The 16,214-nt window shown below is 46.1% G+C and overlaps 1 protein-coding gene across 1 annotated transcript in view; it reads right to left on the bottom strand.

The window, feature by feature from the left end:
* Positions 1-16,214, bottom strand: part of LOC139230117 (uncharacterized) — a 172,549-nt gene that overhangs the window by 143,999 nt on the left and 12,336 nt on the right. The window contains exons 3-6 of the mRNA XM_070861960.1: positions 11,130-11,363; positions 8,789-8,811; positions 8,569-8,690; positions 112-678 (exon numbers count right to left, since the gene is read on the bottom strand). Of these exons, the coding sequence (XP_070718061.1) occupies positions 112-678; positions 8,569-8,690; positions 8,789-8,811; positions 11,130-11,363 (946 nt within the window). The remainder of the gene's footprint in view (positions 1-111; positions 679-8,568; positions 8,691-8,788; positions 8,812-11,129; positions 11,364-16,214) is intronic.

Raw genomic sequence — 16,214 nt, 5'->3', positions numbered from 1 at the left:
GGCTGGTGCACCGCGGTTTTCCAATAAGCTTCAGGCTGCCTACGAGGTCTCGCCGGAGGTGCCGAGTCTGGGAATATTGTGCCTGGTGTAAGTAGCTGTTTTATTTTTATAAAGGGATAAAACCCTCATCCTCCTGGATTCTTACTGTCCGGGGACAGATTTTCAGCAGGGCTGAGTTTTTACCCCCATCAGTGAGACCTGGACTGAAGTAAGGATAGAGTTTCTCAGTGAATGTACCAGTGAAAGTGTAGATAAGGGACTTGTTATCTGAGTTATAAAAGGACACCTTCCCTCCCTCATAATCCAGGCAGACTCCAATCTTTCTCGGGTTCACACTCAGCTCTAAGTGTTTCCATGGTTTGGTACAAGGCCAGTATTTATTCCCCTCTCTCAGTATCACTGCCCAGTATCCGTTACCTGGATTCAGGATGATTTTTCCCTTCCTGTTGATTGACTCCTTGGCCACACCCACTTCCCACTCAGTCTTGTTCCCCACCTCCACCTCCCAGAAATGTTTCCCTGATGTGAATCCCTCCGATCCCAGGATACAGACACAGGAATCAAATCTCTCCGGATTGTCGGGGAGCTGCTGCCATTTCTCGGTGTATCTCACGGTGCTCAGGTCCTCAGACAGGAGAAGGGCAGGATGGGCTGTATTAGGGTCCAAGGTGACTGGAGCTGGCAACAGATGGACACAGATAAAAAGTTAGTCACTCACTGTAACTTTCACAGCCGGTTACTGATTGGTCAAATCGGCAATGATCCACAATTAGAAATTCATCCTCAGGGGAGACTTTCAGCAGTGCACAGGGAAAACGGGAAAACACTGCCGGGGAAAGGTTTTACCGAGCGGGCACACCCTGCAGTGAGAGAGAGAGGGACAGAGAGAGGGAGGGACAGAGAGAGAGAGAGAGGGACAGAGAGAGAGAGAGAGAGGGAGAGAGAGAGAGAGAGGGAGGGACAGAGAGAGAGAGGGAGGGACAGAGAGAGAGTTGTGTGAGAGAGAGAGGGAGAGAGAGAAACAGAAGGGGGGACAGAGAGTGAGAGAGAGGGACAGAGAGAGAGAGAGAGAGAGAGAGTGAGAGAGAGAAACAGAAGTGGGGACAGAGAGTGAGAGAGGGCACGCGCGACTGGCAGAGAGAGGGAGAGAGAGACTGGACCCCAGGACTGCACTGAATCAGGGTCTGCAATATAAACTGTCGGAAATAGAGACAGGCTGCAGGGAGGAGGTGAGAAGGGGTTCAGCTCCCCATGGGAGAACAGTGGATAAAATGACATTATTACAGCATCTGGACAGATGCAGACCAAGTAAACATAGAAACATGGAAAATAGGTGCAGGAGTAGGCCATTTGGCCCTTCGAGCCTGCACCACCATTCAATAAGATCATGGCTGATCATTCCCTCAGTAACCCTTTCCTATTTTCTCTCCATACATCTTGATCCCGTTAGTCGTATGGGCCATATCTTACTCCCTCTTGAATATATCCAATGAACTGGCATCAACAACTCTCTGCGGCAGTGAATTCCACAGGTTAACAACTCTCTGAGTGAAGAAGTTTCTCCTCATCTCAGTCCGAAATGGCCTACCCCTTATCCTCAGACTATGTCCCCCGGTTCTGGACGTCCCCAACATCGGGAACATTCTTCCCGCATCTAACCGGTCCAGTCCCATCAGAATCGTATACGTTTCCATGAGATCCCCTCTCATCCTTCTAAACTCCAGTGAATAAAGGCCCAGTTGATCCAGTCTCTCCTCATATGACCGTCCAGCCATCCCTGGAATCAGTCTGGTGAACCTTCGCTGCACTCCCTCAATAGCAAGAATATCCTTCCTCAGATTAGGAGACCAAAACTGAACACAATATTCCAGGTGAGGCCTCACTAAGGCCCTGTACAACTGCAGTAAGACCTCCCTGCTCCTGTACTCAAATCCCCTAACTATGAAGGCCAATATACCATTTGCCTTCTTTACCGCCTGCTGTACCTGCATGCCAACTTTCAATGACTGATGAACCATGACACCCAGGTCTCGTTACACCTCCCCTTTTCCTAATCTGCCGCCATTCAGATAATATTCTGCCTTCGTGTTTTTGCCCCCAAAACGGATAACCTCACATTTATCCACATTATACTGCATCTGCCATGCGTTTGCCCACTTACCTAACCTGTCCAAATCACCCTGCAGTCTCTTAGTGTCCTCCTCAAGCTCACACCGCCAGCCAGTTGAGTGTCATCTGTAAACTTGGAGATATTACACTCAATTCCTTCATCTAAATCGGTAATGTATATTGTAAAGAGCTGGGGTCCCAGCACTGAACCCTGCAGCACTCCACTCTTCACTGCCTGTCATTCTGTAAAGGACCCATTTATCCTGACTCTCTGCAAACCAGTTCTCTATCCACGTCAGTACATTACCCCCAGTACCATGGGCTTTGATTTTGCACACCAATCTCTTGTGCGGGGCCTGCGCAAAAGCCTTTTGAAAGTCCAAATACACCACATCCACTGGTTGTCCCTTGTCTACTCTGCAAGTTACATCCTCAAAGAATTCCAGAAGATTCGTTAAGCATGATTTCCCTTTCATAAATCCATTCCTGACTTGGTCCGATCCTGTCACTGCTTTCCAAATGTGCTGCTATTTCATCCTTAATGATTGATTCCAACATTTTCCTCACTACTGATGTCAGGCAAACCGGTCTATAATTAATCGTTTTCTCTCTCCCTCCTTTTTTAAAAAGTGGTGTTACATTAGCTACCCTCCAGTCCATAGGAACTGATCCAGAGTCGATAGACTGTTAGAAAATGATCACCAATGCATCCACTATTTCTAGGCCCACTTCCTTAAGTACTCTGGGATGCAGACTATGAGGCCCCGGGGATTTATCGGCCTTCAATCCCATCAATTTCCCTAACACAATTTCCCGCCTAATAAGGTTATCCTTCAGTTCCTCCTTCTCACTAGTCCCACTGTCCCCTAGTACATTCGGAAGGTTATTTGTGTCTTCCTTCGTGAAGACAGAACCAAAGTATTTGTTCAATTGGTCTGCCATTTCTTTGTTCCCCATTATAAATTTATCTGAATCTGACTGCAAGGGACCTACGTTTGTCTTCACATATTTATAGAAGCTTTTGCAGTCAGTTTTTATGTTCCCTGCAAGTTTCCTCTCGTACTCTATTTTCCCCCTCTTAATTAAACCCTTCGTCCTCCTCCGTTGAATTCTAAATTTCTAAAAGTACCTTAAAATATGCAAAATATCAGAGGAATATCAATTAAACTGCAGTTAGAATAATATAAAAACATGCACACTTCTGCAAGTCTACATAAGCTGCAATGCATTTTTCTTTTCTCAAGGTGAATGTTATTTTAACTCCGTTTGTGACATGGATAAAATTGTACAGATTATTTTCTGTGTAATAACTGCAACGAATGTTTATTGGTTTCAGTATTTAAAATAACTGGCAGCAGAACCAAGAGAATTGTTCCTCTTCACCCACAGATACACTGATGGAAATGTGTCTGGTGTAAAGTTTGTAACACTTGTAAAGTTTGTTGTTCAATAACACTCCTGTTAGCCTGTGCTACTTTCTGAATGTGGATGAAGGGGGTGTTTCAGCCCACGTACAATCAGAGCCAATTCCACCAGCAATGCCTGGTACGGGACAGATCGGAGTGAGATGGGGCAACTGGTGTGGCTCTCACTTCACTATTTTGGACCAATAATGATTTCAACAGACAGCGCTGTTCGCAGGGATTAGAGTATGTTATACATTCGAGTGTGGTGTAAAATGCAATATGGGCGATATTTTCACTCTTACACACCGACACAGCTATGAAGATTGGATCTCACCACATGGGCAGCTTATCTCAAAATATATTCTCCATCACAGAGCAGAAGGAAAATACCGTGTCTGACCTCCTGTATTTGCAGTATTGTCTGGGGTTATCTCCATCACAGTGTATTGTGATCTGGAACAAAAAGTGCCAAGGAAGGGATCTGGGCCTTAAAATATCACGGTTCACACACGGTCGACAAGACATTTAAGTGAAGTATAACATGTACAGAAATTCATTATTGACGAAAGGATGTTTGTGTAGACTTTCACACAAGGTCCATTCAGTTTTGGTCACACTGACCATTAACACTTTTATATTTAAATACATTGTCATCCTCTCTAGTGACGGTGTCTGGAATTGTCCAGCAGCTGAGGTTTGCTGAATAAATAAAATAATTACAAATACAATAATTTAAGTTAATTATATGCTGTAAATTCTTGAATAAGTGTGGCAAACAAATGATCCTCTTCACACAACAGGAGAGAAAGTACCTACAGGTAGTGATCAGATAGGCAAATGGAAAAGGGATAAACAGTCAGGAGGACTGAAAGAAACTGAGACAGAGGAAGTAAAGGACCAGGTCAGTGAATTGAACGAGAAAATATAATCAACAGCTTCCAGTCGTTACACACATAGAACTGGTCAATATCAGTGTGATGTCACTGAATACACTTCTACCTGATGAACAATTAGATTGGGTAAAATTAAAATCATTCTGGTTAAATACACGGAATGTAATACTGCCTGTGGTGTGGCCTAACTATGGTATTCAGTCACTTTGCTTGATGGGGGCCACGATCCTTAGAATAGGATCCCATTAAATTATTACAATTGTACATTTACAGTCTCAGCCTTTGTAAATATTGAGCTGTGAGGCAGTGCACTAATGCACAAAATGTTCTCAAGTATCAACATTTAACTTCAACAGTTATTGTATTTATTATAAAAACAGAAAATGTTCGAAATATACTGCACCATAAAAAAGCTTTTGAAACAAGAAGAGACAAATTAACATCTTGGGTGTGGACGCTTCATCAGAACTGGAAACTGAAATATAAGTAAATCCCTGAGAAGAGGGGGAGAAAGAAAAGGGGGAGAAGAAATAGCAGATACTGCAATCACAGAGAGAACATGAATGGACTGAATGACCTGCTCACTGCAGGAAGTCTGAAATGTAAACAGGAAATGATACAAACACAGACCACACCCACATTTCATGTCACCTCTCACTGCAGCATTTTATTCATTTCTTTCCAATTTCTATCAAATCTTGCCTCTTTTCCTTGTGAGAATCTTTCCCATGCATTCTCCCAATCTTAGCTGGCTGCACACTCTTTGCTTCTTTTAATGTCTTTTCATTGCCTCACTGACAACATCTTGTATAATCGAACAGGATCTCCTTTTGTTACTGAGCAGTTCGCAGTTCATTGAATGCATGAACTTTCTCTGTGATTAAACTACCTATGGTTTGTTTGTCTCTTTATTCTGGCGCACCTATGAGGTTCCCACCTTGTTTTACCGCTGGGATGTCCGAGGCGGCTGGAGGATTGATTTTTGGGACTTTGAAATTAAATCCTACCGGAAGTCGGTCATAGTGGGGGCGGGAGATCGCCAGGAAGGAGCTGAATTTGTGTCGGGACCGGGACTCCGCCGCTATCAATCAGCGGTGGAGTAGTGGTGATGTCACAGCGCGTGTGTGTCACCACGCTCTCTCCCTCCGTTAAAGGGGAGAGCGTCTGTCAGTATTATATCTTCAGCCACTGGGCCACCAGGGAGGGTTTCGGCCGGGCCAGCGGTCTGGCACCCAAGAGGGGGTACAAGGCTGTCCGTTAGTGGCCCGGCCGAACCCAGGGGCACTATCTTGCCGGCCGATTGGGAAGCGCTTGCGGCGGTCATCAGGATCGGGGCGGAATCGGGACCAGGCCGAAAAATCCCCGACCTGAATCTGGGTCGGGGCGGCCATTTGACAACAAAGCGGCGGTCACGGGATTCCGCCACATGGCCCCCACAAACGGTCAGTAACGGGTCTCTCTCAGACCCTGAACTTTGGCCCCTAGGTGTCAGCCATGGCTCAGTGCGAGCACTCTCACCTCTCAGAAGGTCATGGGTTCAATCCCACTCCAGAGACTTGAGCACAAAATGCAGGCTGACATTCCAGTGTAGTACTGAGGAATGCTGCAGTGTCAGACGAGAAAATTACCCTGAGAATGGTGAGATGTAGCAATTTGAAGGAAAAGCTACACAGAGATTCACTGATAGGGAAGAGAATCTCATCAATGGAGAAAACTGAGAGAAGTCAAGGAATCGAAGAATGCTAAATGACAGAATCAGGCCTGTCCGTGCCAGTGTCTCTGATTGCGATGTGAGGGGCTGGATTCTCTCCAGTTGCTGGTTTAGCCCACGTGTCTCTGCCACTAACCCACTGATGTCCTGGGGCCCTAATTATTCAGACAGGACGAGTTAGGAGCAGTGATAGTGTTCCTCATTGAGAGACTGAGTTAGCAGGGAGGGAATAGAGCGCTGTTACAGCCTGTTAATTACAGGGCAGGCGACTTCTAAATCAGCAGGAAACACAAGTGGCAAGGTGTCTGAAGGAGCAGCAGTAAGGGCTCCCTGATTCTCTGATACATCTACGGAAGTGTGTCAGCGTTTATTCATTGAAAGCACTGCACTATAATTGGTCCTCCTGTCTCTGACTACTGGTTTTGTACCACATTCTCCCCTTACTGTGCACCCTCCTCATGCTGTACGAATGGATATTCTTCCCCCGTCCTCATCATCATCCCCTTCCAGTAGCAGCAAGCTTGTCTTCACTGCGATATTATGGTGTACCTCGCAAGCTACAGTGATTCTGGAGACTCTCGACAGACTGTATTGCAGGGCTCGACTAGATTTATCCAGGCATCGAGAAACCAGGCTTCAAAATGCCTTCTCTATCGCACTTCTTGCACTGACATGGGCCTCATTATGTCCGGTATCCCCCTCTGTCCGTAGAAACCTTACTGTAGAAACATGACTGCTGGGGATAACCTGATCACCAATCAACCACCTTGATACTTTGTTTGAGTCACAGGGGCTGGTATGGTAGATTATCACATGATGGAAGCATCAAGACAGATTCCCAGAGAATGGGTTTTATGTTCAGTATAAGGTTATATGACATGCACACTGACTGCACATGAATCAAATGAAAACATTTCCTGTTCATGATATTGAGCAGGTTTTCATATGGGGCTTTGATATGCATTCAGTCAATTGCTCCATTTACCAGTTGAAAATTAAGTGAATGAGCCCCATGAGGATATCATCAGTCACCTTCTTTATCCAATGGTGCATGACTAATGTGGTAAAGATCACCAGATGCTGGTTGGAAGGATCCAGATCCAGATGCAATAACATTGAAGACAGCAGTGACTTTGACTGCCAGACAGTACTACTGTCCAAGTGGATGTGAGCTTCAGGTCATCAGTAAGCAGTGGGAAAATCTCCCCAAAAGCCTCTGGAGGAGGGCTGCACCTTCCTAGGAGGTGAGGCACTGAGAAGTCCATGTACAGACTTCTTGGTCATCAGCCCTGGTGAGTGGGTATCCTTCCACATAGTGGTGGGATTAAGTTGGGTTGAGTTAGGGGTTAAGTTGGGGAAAATAGTGAGGGAGGGTTGACCACCCACATTGTGGGGCAGTGGGCTCTGTGTGAACATTCAGGACAGGCCGCATTTTGTTGAGGACAATTGTGGTGTAATTTTAAACCGGCAGAGTTGATGCAGTCGCAGTTACCACCTGTTTAACTGAGATTAGCGCCCCACAGTGGGATGTGAATCATAGAATCATAGAAACTTACAGCACAGAAGGAGGCCATTTGGCCCTTCATGTCCCTGCTGGGATTTTGAAAGAACAGTCGTGTTTCGTCCCACACCCCCACATTTTGTCCATAACCCTGCGAGGTCTTCATCCTCAAGTACTGTCCAACACCTTTACAGGCACAGCGTTCCGATTCCAACAACTCTGAGTGAAAACATTTCTGCTCATCTCCCATCGAGATCTTTTGCCAATGATTTGAAATCTATGGACTCTGGTTATTGACAATTATTAAATCATAGGCCAATCCAGGCAAACTAATTTGACTGTCCCACTCACTCCCCCTACTCTTTAATATGGTCTTATGAAGCAATTATCTAATTTCCTTTTAAAGAATTTACAGACTCCGCTTCCCGTGTCCTGGTGTCCAGTGTTGCTGAAGACATTGGGGTATTTAACATTTAAAGACTAGATTCCCAAATGTAATCAATCGCTGATTGACCGTGAGCTTTCAGAAAACCCGCCTCCAGCAAAAGCAGCAGCAGTTTTCAGTTTTCAAATGTAGCTCCTCATGTCCCTGACCGTTCTGACCCGTCTACTGCCACCGAACTTTGGTTCCCTATTCGAGCGGGATATACATTGTCTCCGACTCACAATATGGAAATACCCAAGACTCCAGGATTTGGGACAGGGTCAGGGACCCATCCACGGGGCAGGCGGAAGATCAGTATATCTCACATCTGCCCCCAAAACACCTCCACCAGAATTTCATCAAACATGTCAAATGGGAGCAGATCTGACAATGATGTATTTTACCAGAAAACTGACTGAAAGTATAATCTAGTCAGTTACACATACAATGAGATATTTATTATAAAAAGACAGGTCCCGTCTACTAACAGAGAGCTGTTTAATAGCTGGTGTCAGGAAGCTCACCCCCACCTGTATTAATCACCATCAGCATCTTTTTCCACACTCTGTACTGCAGTGACCCAATGTACTTCCCCACATTGATTAAAGGGGAAACCTTCTGTGGCTCTGGGAGAGTTCGCTTCGCTCTGAAACAGGAGATAAAGGGCAGTGTTGGATCATTCCAGGGTGGGCGAGAAATGTTAGAAATTAAAATATCGGCTCAAATCAAGGCTGTAAATTATACCTTTTCTCTGTTTCCAGAAATTTCTGCAGAACAAGAACAATTATTACTGTTTGTGTTTAGAGAACATTTTATCACAAAAAGAAAGTAACAGGCTGGATTCCACAGAAAAGTACATTGTAAATATGTAAAGTTATTGGGCTGCCTCTTCCTGCCCTCACTGTACTGTGAGTTACTCCACAACATTACAACTGAGTCGCTCTGACTGCACAACACAACTCAGAGCTACAATACAATTGTCACATCCTGAAGTCTCAAATGATTGGAATTAATTTAAAGAGAGTCACTTTCATGTTTTCATGTTGTAATTTACACGAGTCCTGGAGACAAATGTTTCCATGGATATATACCGGCCTTGTCCAATAGAAATCGCTGACTAGCCACAGGTGTGACTAATTTTAGTAGAAAACGCCTCACACACACTCGTCTTACCATTTCACTGACTGATGCACTAAGAGGTTAATGTACACTTGCCTACGCTATGCGACGATGAATATTGAGATCACGTGCCCAACACTGGTGTCTTTTACTCATTTTTATTTGCTAATCAAATGCAATTTTCCACATCTGGATTCCCAGTGCTCCACCTGTGGCTAGTGGCCAATATATTGCACACCATTGCCCTATACATACTGCAGGTTTCCATAACATCAATCTCACAGTGTGAGGGTGGGAAGCAGCATCAGGTACACGTGGATCGAAAAGGGTCGTGTAACTGAGCAGTGAATCTGAATCACCACCTGTAACAGGTAATTTATCACGGAGTTTCTCACCAGTTGCAGTATAACTCCAGAATGTAGCTGTTCAACTTGTCGCTCGGACAGAAAACTGGTGTTGTGGATTGGTGGTTCATTATAGAAGCTGCATTGGTTTCATTTCCATCGATTCCAACGGGAACCAAAATTAGGCGGTTTCTCTAACAGGCGGGCAATCTGCCATGTTAGTTTTATTGTCTAGCAGCAAGTTGAAAGTCTGCCCCATGTCTGTACAAAGCTAGTTTAAAATGACAGGACAGCTTAGGGCTCATCAAACTTGTGTTTGAATCTTTGCCTGCTATTGTACTACAGAGAGAGTCTCAGACTTATTATTGTAGCCTGAAAACATGAGCTATACAGACTGAATTATAATGTCAGGCACACTTGCTATAAGTCAATGACCAACCAGCTGAGTGGGAACTCCATTGTCAGATGAGTTTCTGCTGAGATTTTTTATTTATTCATTCACGGGACGTTGCTGGCAAGGCCGGTATTTATTGCCCATCCCTAATTGCCCATGAGAAGGTGGTGGTGAGCCACATTCTTGAACTGCTGTAGTGCATGTGGTGAAGGTACTTCCACAATGCTGTTAGGGAGGGGGTTCCAGGATTTTGACTCAGTGACTATGAAGGACCGCCAATATATTTCCAAGTCAGGATGGTGTGTGATTTGGAGGGGAACGTGGAGGTGGTGGTGTTCCCATGCACCTGCTGCCCTTGTCCTCTAGGTGGTTGAGGTCGTGGCTTTGGGAGGTGCTGTTGAGGAAGCTTTGGCGAGTGCATCTTGTCGATGGTACATCCCGCAGCCACGGGACGCCGGTGGTGGAGAGAGTGAAAGTTGAAGGTGATGGATGGGATCCCAATTATGCAGGATGCTTTGTCCTGGATGGTGTCAAACTACTTGAGTGTGATTGGAGCTGCACTCATCCAGGCAAGTGGATAATATTCAGTCACACTGCTGACTTCTGCCTTGTCGATGGTGAAAAGGCTTTGGGGAGTCAGGAGCTGAGAGACACACCGTTAAACCGAGGTCTCTTCTGCCTGTTCAGCTGAAGGTAAAAGATCGCAAGACATTATTCCAAGAAGAGCAAGGGAGTTTTTCTCAGTTTCTAGCCAACATTTATCCCTCGACCAACACTGCCAAAATAGATTAATTAGCATTACAATATACATCTCTACAGTAAACAAGCTTCAGATTCAGATCTTCCAACACAATCCTCTCTTCCTCACAGAGAAACTGGTGAAGTTTTTCAAATTCACATTTAATCTGTTTCTCTGTACTTGCACCTTGGTCCTTTAGAACAGAATAGTGAGATTGAAAAATGAAATGATGAATTTTAAAAGGTTGTGCAGCCCTGTGTAGTTCTCTTCATGTCAGAATATTTTGGAAAAAAACATTCCCAATCGAGTAACTTAGTTAAAGACACCGTTAGTGTTCTTGGGTGTGAGACAGAAAACCAAATGTCACAGGTGACTGGTATTATTTTGGTTAGTGAGTTTTCTATTCTAGATTTTGATGGCACACCCTGCACGATCTCGAACACAGTGTTGAAGAAAGGGAGAAGGAAAGAAAAATAAATATACAGCTACCGTTAAAAACTTGATGCTGTCCTGTTCACTCAGCTCTTGTTCAATATCCTGAACAGTGACTGAAAGTGATGAGATTTCCTCCGTTATCTTCTCAATCCTCCCCTCCATCTCCCGACTGTTTTTATCTTTCTCCAGTTTCAGATCTTCCAACACAGTCTTCTCTTCCTCACGGAGAAACTGGTGAAGTTTTTCAAATTCACATTTAATCTGTTTCTCTGTACTTGCACCTTGGTCCTTTAGAACAGAATAGTGAGATTGAAAAATTAAATGATGATTCTTGGAAGGTTGTGCAGCCCTGTGTAGTTCTCTTTATGTAAGAATAATTTAGAGATAAACATTCCCAATCTCGTTAATGGAGACAAGTTAATTTATTGAAATGGAGACATTATTTTTATATTATATCTGTGTATATGTAATATATATATATATATATATATATAGAGAGAGAGAGAGAGAGACAGACAGAAATCCATTCTCTGATGCAGTGTAATCTAATTAATAGATAATAGATTACCAGATAATTCATACAGAAGAGCGAGGGTCTAACTGAGGATCAAGTTGCTGAATTCCCTATTGGATTCATTAGTCTTATATTCATGGCCCCTAGTTTTGGACTCCACCTCAAGTAGAAATACCAGAGTTGGGGGTAATATATTTGATAGGTCCTTACTATACAGTATAAATGCACACGAGGCCCATGCTTGAGAGAAGGTCAGTCTGTGACCTGTCCTTTATTCCATAGCACTCAAGTGATGAAGGTGGGTGGAGCTTCCCCTTTTATATCTGAAGGCCCAGGTTAGGAGTGTCTCCCACCTAGTGGTCAGTGTTCTCACTGTGTACAACTTAGGTCAGATTATACATGGGTTACAATGCTGGTTGAATACATGACATCACCTTCCCCCCCAAAGTCTTATTGGGATCACAGGTTGAGTCTCTCTGGTGGTTTACGCTCTCTTGTAGAGCGCCTGAATTGGGGCTCCGGTTGTTGGGCGCTGGCCTGAGTGTCTGCTGTTTGCGGTGCCTCAGGCCTATCCAGACTGCCCACAGTGACTGGGCTCTCCTCCCTTTGGTTCCGGTGTTCGGTCACCTGTGGTGGACTGAACTCTACATTGTGTTCTTCCTCTGCTTCTTCTATGGGGTTGCTGAACCTCCTTTTTGTTTGATCCACGTATTTGCGGCAGATTTGTCCATTGGTAAGTTTAACTACCAGAATCCTATTTCCCTCTTTGGCAATCACAGTGCCTGCGAGCCATTTGGGCCCTGAAGCGCAGTTGAGGACAAAAACAGGATCATTTACATCAATACATCGCGCCCTCGCATTCCTGTCATGGTAGTCATATTGTGGCTGGCGCCTGCTCTCGACAATTTCTTTCATGGTGGGGTGTATAAGGGATAACCGGGTTTTGAGCGTCCTTTTCATTAGCAGCTCTGCGGGTGGAACCCCTGTGAGTGAGTGTGGTCGGGATCTATAGGCCAACAAGAGGCGCGATAAGCGCCTTTGTAGGAACCTCCTTGGATTCTGAGCATCCCCTGTTTGATTATCTGCACTGCTCGTTCTGTCTGGCCATTTGAGGCCGGCTTGAACGGTGCCATTCTGACATGGTTAATTCCATTGCCTGCCATGAAGTCCTGGAATTCAGTGCTTGTGAAGCATGGGCCATTGTCGCTGAACAACACGTCCAGTAGACCGTGGGCGGCGAACATTGCCCGTAGACTTTCTACCGTGGCAGAGAATGTGCTTGAATTTAAAATGTCACACTCGATCCATTTGGAGTAGGCGTCTACTACAACCAAAAACATTTTTCCCATGAAAGGACCTGCGTGGTCCACATGGATGCGTGACCAAGGCTTGGCGGGCCATGGCCAGGGGCTAAGGGGGGCTTCCCTGGGCGCATTGCCCAGCTGGGCACACGTGTTGCACCTGCGAACACAAAATTCCAGATCTGCATCTATCCCTGGCCACCAAACGTGTGACCTGGCAATTGCCTTCATCATGACAATGCCCGGGTGCTCATTGTGGAGTTCTCTGATGAACACCTCTCTGCCCATCTGGGGCATGACTACGCGGTTTCCCCACAGTAGGCAATCGGCCTGAATCGAGAGTTCATCCCTGCGCCTGTGAAATGGTTTAAATTCCTCAGGGCATGCCCTGCACATGGCTGCCCAGTCCCCATTCAGGACACATTTCTTGACTAAAGACAATAGCGGGTCTCTATTTGTCCAGACTTTAATCTGACGGGCTGTCACGGGTGAGCCTTCGCTTCCGAAAGCTTCAACAGCCATGACCATCTCAGCACCATGCTCAGTAGCCCCCTCAGTGGTGGCTAGTGGGAGCCTGCTGAGTGCATCAGCGCAGTTTTCAGTGCCCGGTCTGTGCCGAATTGTGTAGTCATAGGCGGCTAACGTGAGTGCCCACCTCTGTTAGCGGGCCGATGCGTTTGCATTTATGGCCTTGTTGTCGGCCAAAAGGGACATTAGGGGTTTGTGATCTGTCTCCAGCTCAAATTTCCTGCCAAACAGGTACTGGTGCATTTTCTTTACCGCATATACACATGCAAGCGCCTCCTTTTCTACCATCCCGTAGCCCCTTTCTGCCTGGGACTTCTGGAGGCATAAGCTACCGGCTATAACTGACCATTGGCATTTACATGCTGCAACACACACCCGATACCATAGGATGACGCATCGCACGTTAACACAAGTTTCTTACATGGGTCGTATAGTGTTAACAGAGTGTTGGAACACAACAAATTGCGTGCTCTATTAAAAGCCCTTTCCTGGCTGTCCCCCCAGACCCATTCGCGACCTTTGCATAGGAGCACGTGTAGCGGCTCTAGCAGCGTGCTCAATTTGGGAAGAAAGTTACCAAAATAGTTCAGGAGCCCCAGGAACGAACGCAGCTCCATCGTGTTACGGGGACTGGGTGCTCTCTGGATCGCTTCCGTCTTGGACGCAGTAGGGCTGATCCCGTCTGCTGCTACCCTCCTCCCCAGGAATTCTACCTCTGGAACTAGGAAGACGCACTTCGCCTTTTTCAGTCGCAGCCCTATCCGGTCTAGTCTGCGTAGCACCTCCTCCAGGTTGTGGAGGTGTTCTTCAGTATCGTAACCCGTGATGAGGATGTCGTCCTGAAAAACCACCGTCCCTGGAATCGACTTGAGGAGGCTTTCCATATTTCATTGGAAGATCGCGGCGGCCGAGCGAATCCCGAACGGACATCTGTTGTACTCAAACAACCCCTTGTGTGTCGTGATGGTGGTCAGCTTCTTCGACTCACTCGCCAGCTCCTGGGTCATGTAAGCTGAGGTCAGGTACAATTTTGAAAAAGGTTTGCCACCGGATAGCGTCGCAAAGAGGTCCTCCGCTCTCGGTAGCGGGTACTGGTCTTGGAGTGACACCCGATTGATGGTGGCCTTGTAATCACCACATATCCTGACCGACCCATCCGCCTTGAGCACCGGCACAATCGGGCTCGCCCAGTCACTGAATTCGACTGGCAAGATGATGCCTTCCCTCAGCAGGCGGTCTAATTCGCCTTCTATCTTTTCCCGCATCATGTACGACACCGCTCTGGCCTTGTGGTGTACTGGCCTGGCGTCCGGGTTTATATGAATCACTACCTTGGCCCCCATGAAAGTGCCGATGCCGGGTTGAAATAATGAGCCAAATTTGTCCAGGATCGGTGAGCATGATACTCGCTCCACAGAGGAAATTGCATTGACATCGCCCCATTTCCAGTTCATGACAGCAAGCCAACTCCTCCCCCGTAGTGCGGGACCATCCCCTGGGACAATCCAGAGTGGCATCCTGTTCTCCAAATCTTTGTGGGTCACGACTACTGTGGCGCTGCCTAGCACCGGAATGATCTGCTTTGTGTAGGTCCGTAGCTGTGTGTCAATCGGCGATAATTTTGGCCTCCTGGCCTTGGACGCCCACAACTTTTCGAACTGTTTGATACCCATCAGGGACTGGCTGGCCCCCGTATCTAGCTCCATTGATACTGGGATGCCATTGAGGAGCACTTTCATCATTATCGGTGGCGTCCTGGTGTATGAACTGTATACGTGCTCCACATGAACTCGCTGAACTTCAGCTTTCAACGATTTCCCCCAGCGTTCATTTCTGCAATTTCTGCAGGTATTTTGCTCATCACTGCAAACTCCAGGTTAAGTGTGTGCCTCCACGCCTCCAACATGAGCTGCTGTTTGAAACAAAAGGTCCCTTGCCAGTCGATCGTCCTTGACTGCCCCTGTTATTGTCCTTGAATGCGGCATTAACAGGTGTTGATGGCCCCATTACTGGCTGCATTGTCCCTTGCAATGGTGTGAATCGCCGTTCAGCTTGCCATTATCTCTGTCGAACTCCCCCTCTGGGCTCGACTACATGTTGGGGCATGCCCGATTGCCCTTGTCTGCCTGGAGAACTGTGTGCTGCTTTAACAATGTTGAATCTCTGTCCCAACCATTCCTTAACACAGTACCACTCGTCTGTTCTGCTCGTGGCCATGCTCGCGTGGTTTAAATCCCAGTTTCTCGTCGCCATTGATACGTCCCTACTATACAGTATAAATGCACACGAGGCCCATGCTTGAGATAAGGTCAGTCTGTGACCTGTCCTTTATTCCATAGCACTCAAGTGATGAAGGTGGGTGGAGCTTCCCCTTTTATACCTGAAGGTCCAGGTTAGGAGTGTCTCCCACCTCGTGGTCATTGTTCTCACTGTGTACAACTTAGGTCAGATTATACATGGGTTACAATGCTGGTTGAATACATGACAATATTAGCGTGGATAGAGGATTGGCTAACGAAGAGAAAATAGAGAGTCGGGATAAATGGGTCATTTTCAGGTTGGCAAACTGTAACTAGTGGAGTGCCACAGGGATCGGTGCTGGGGCATCAACTATTTACAATTTATATTAATGACTTGGATGAAAGGACCGTGTAATGTAGCCAAATTTGCCGATGATACAAAGATAGGTGGGGAAACAAGTTGTGAGGAGGACGCAAAGAATCTGCAAAGAACATAAGAATTTGGAGCAGGAATAGGCCATTAGGTCCCTCGAGACTGGTCTGCCATTTAACAAGA

This window comes from Pristiophorus japonicus, chromosome 19, assembly GCF_044704955.1.
Source record: "Pristiophorus japonicus isolate sPriJap1 chromosome 19, sPriJap1.hap1, whole genome shotgun sequence".
Taxonomy (NCBI): Eukaryota; Metazoa; Chordata; class Chondrichthyes; family Pristiophoridae; genus Pristiophorus; species Pristiophorus japonicus.
The sequence above is the reverse complement of the archived record's forward strand: the minus strand, read 5'-3'. Positions and strand labels throughout refer to the sequence as shown.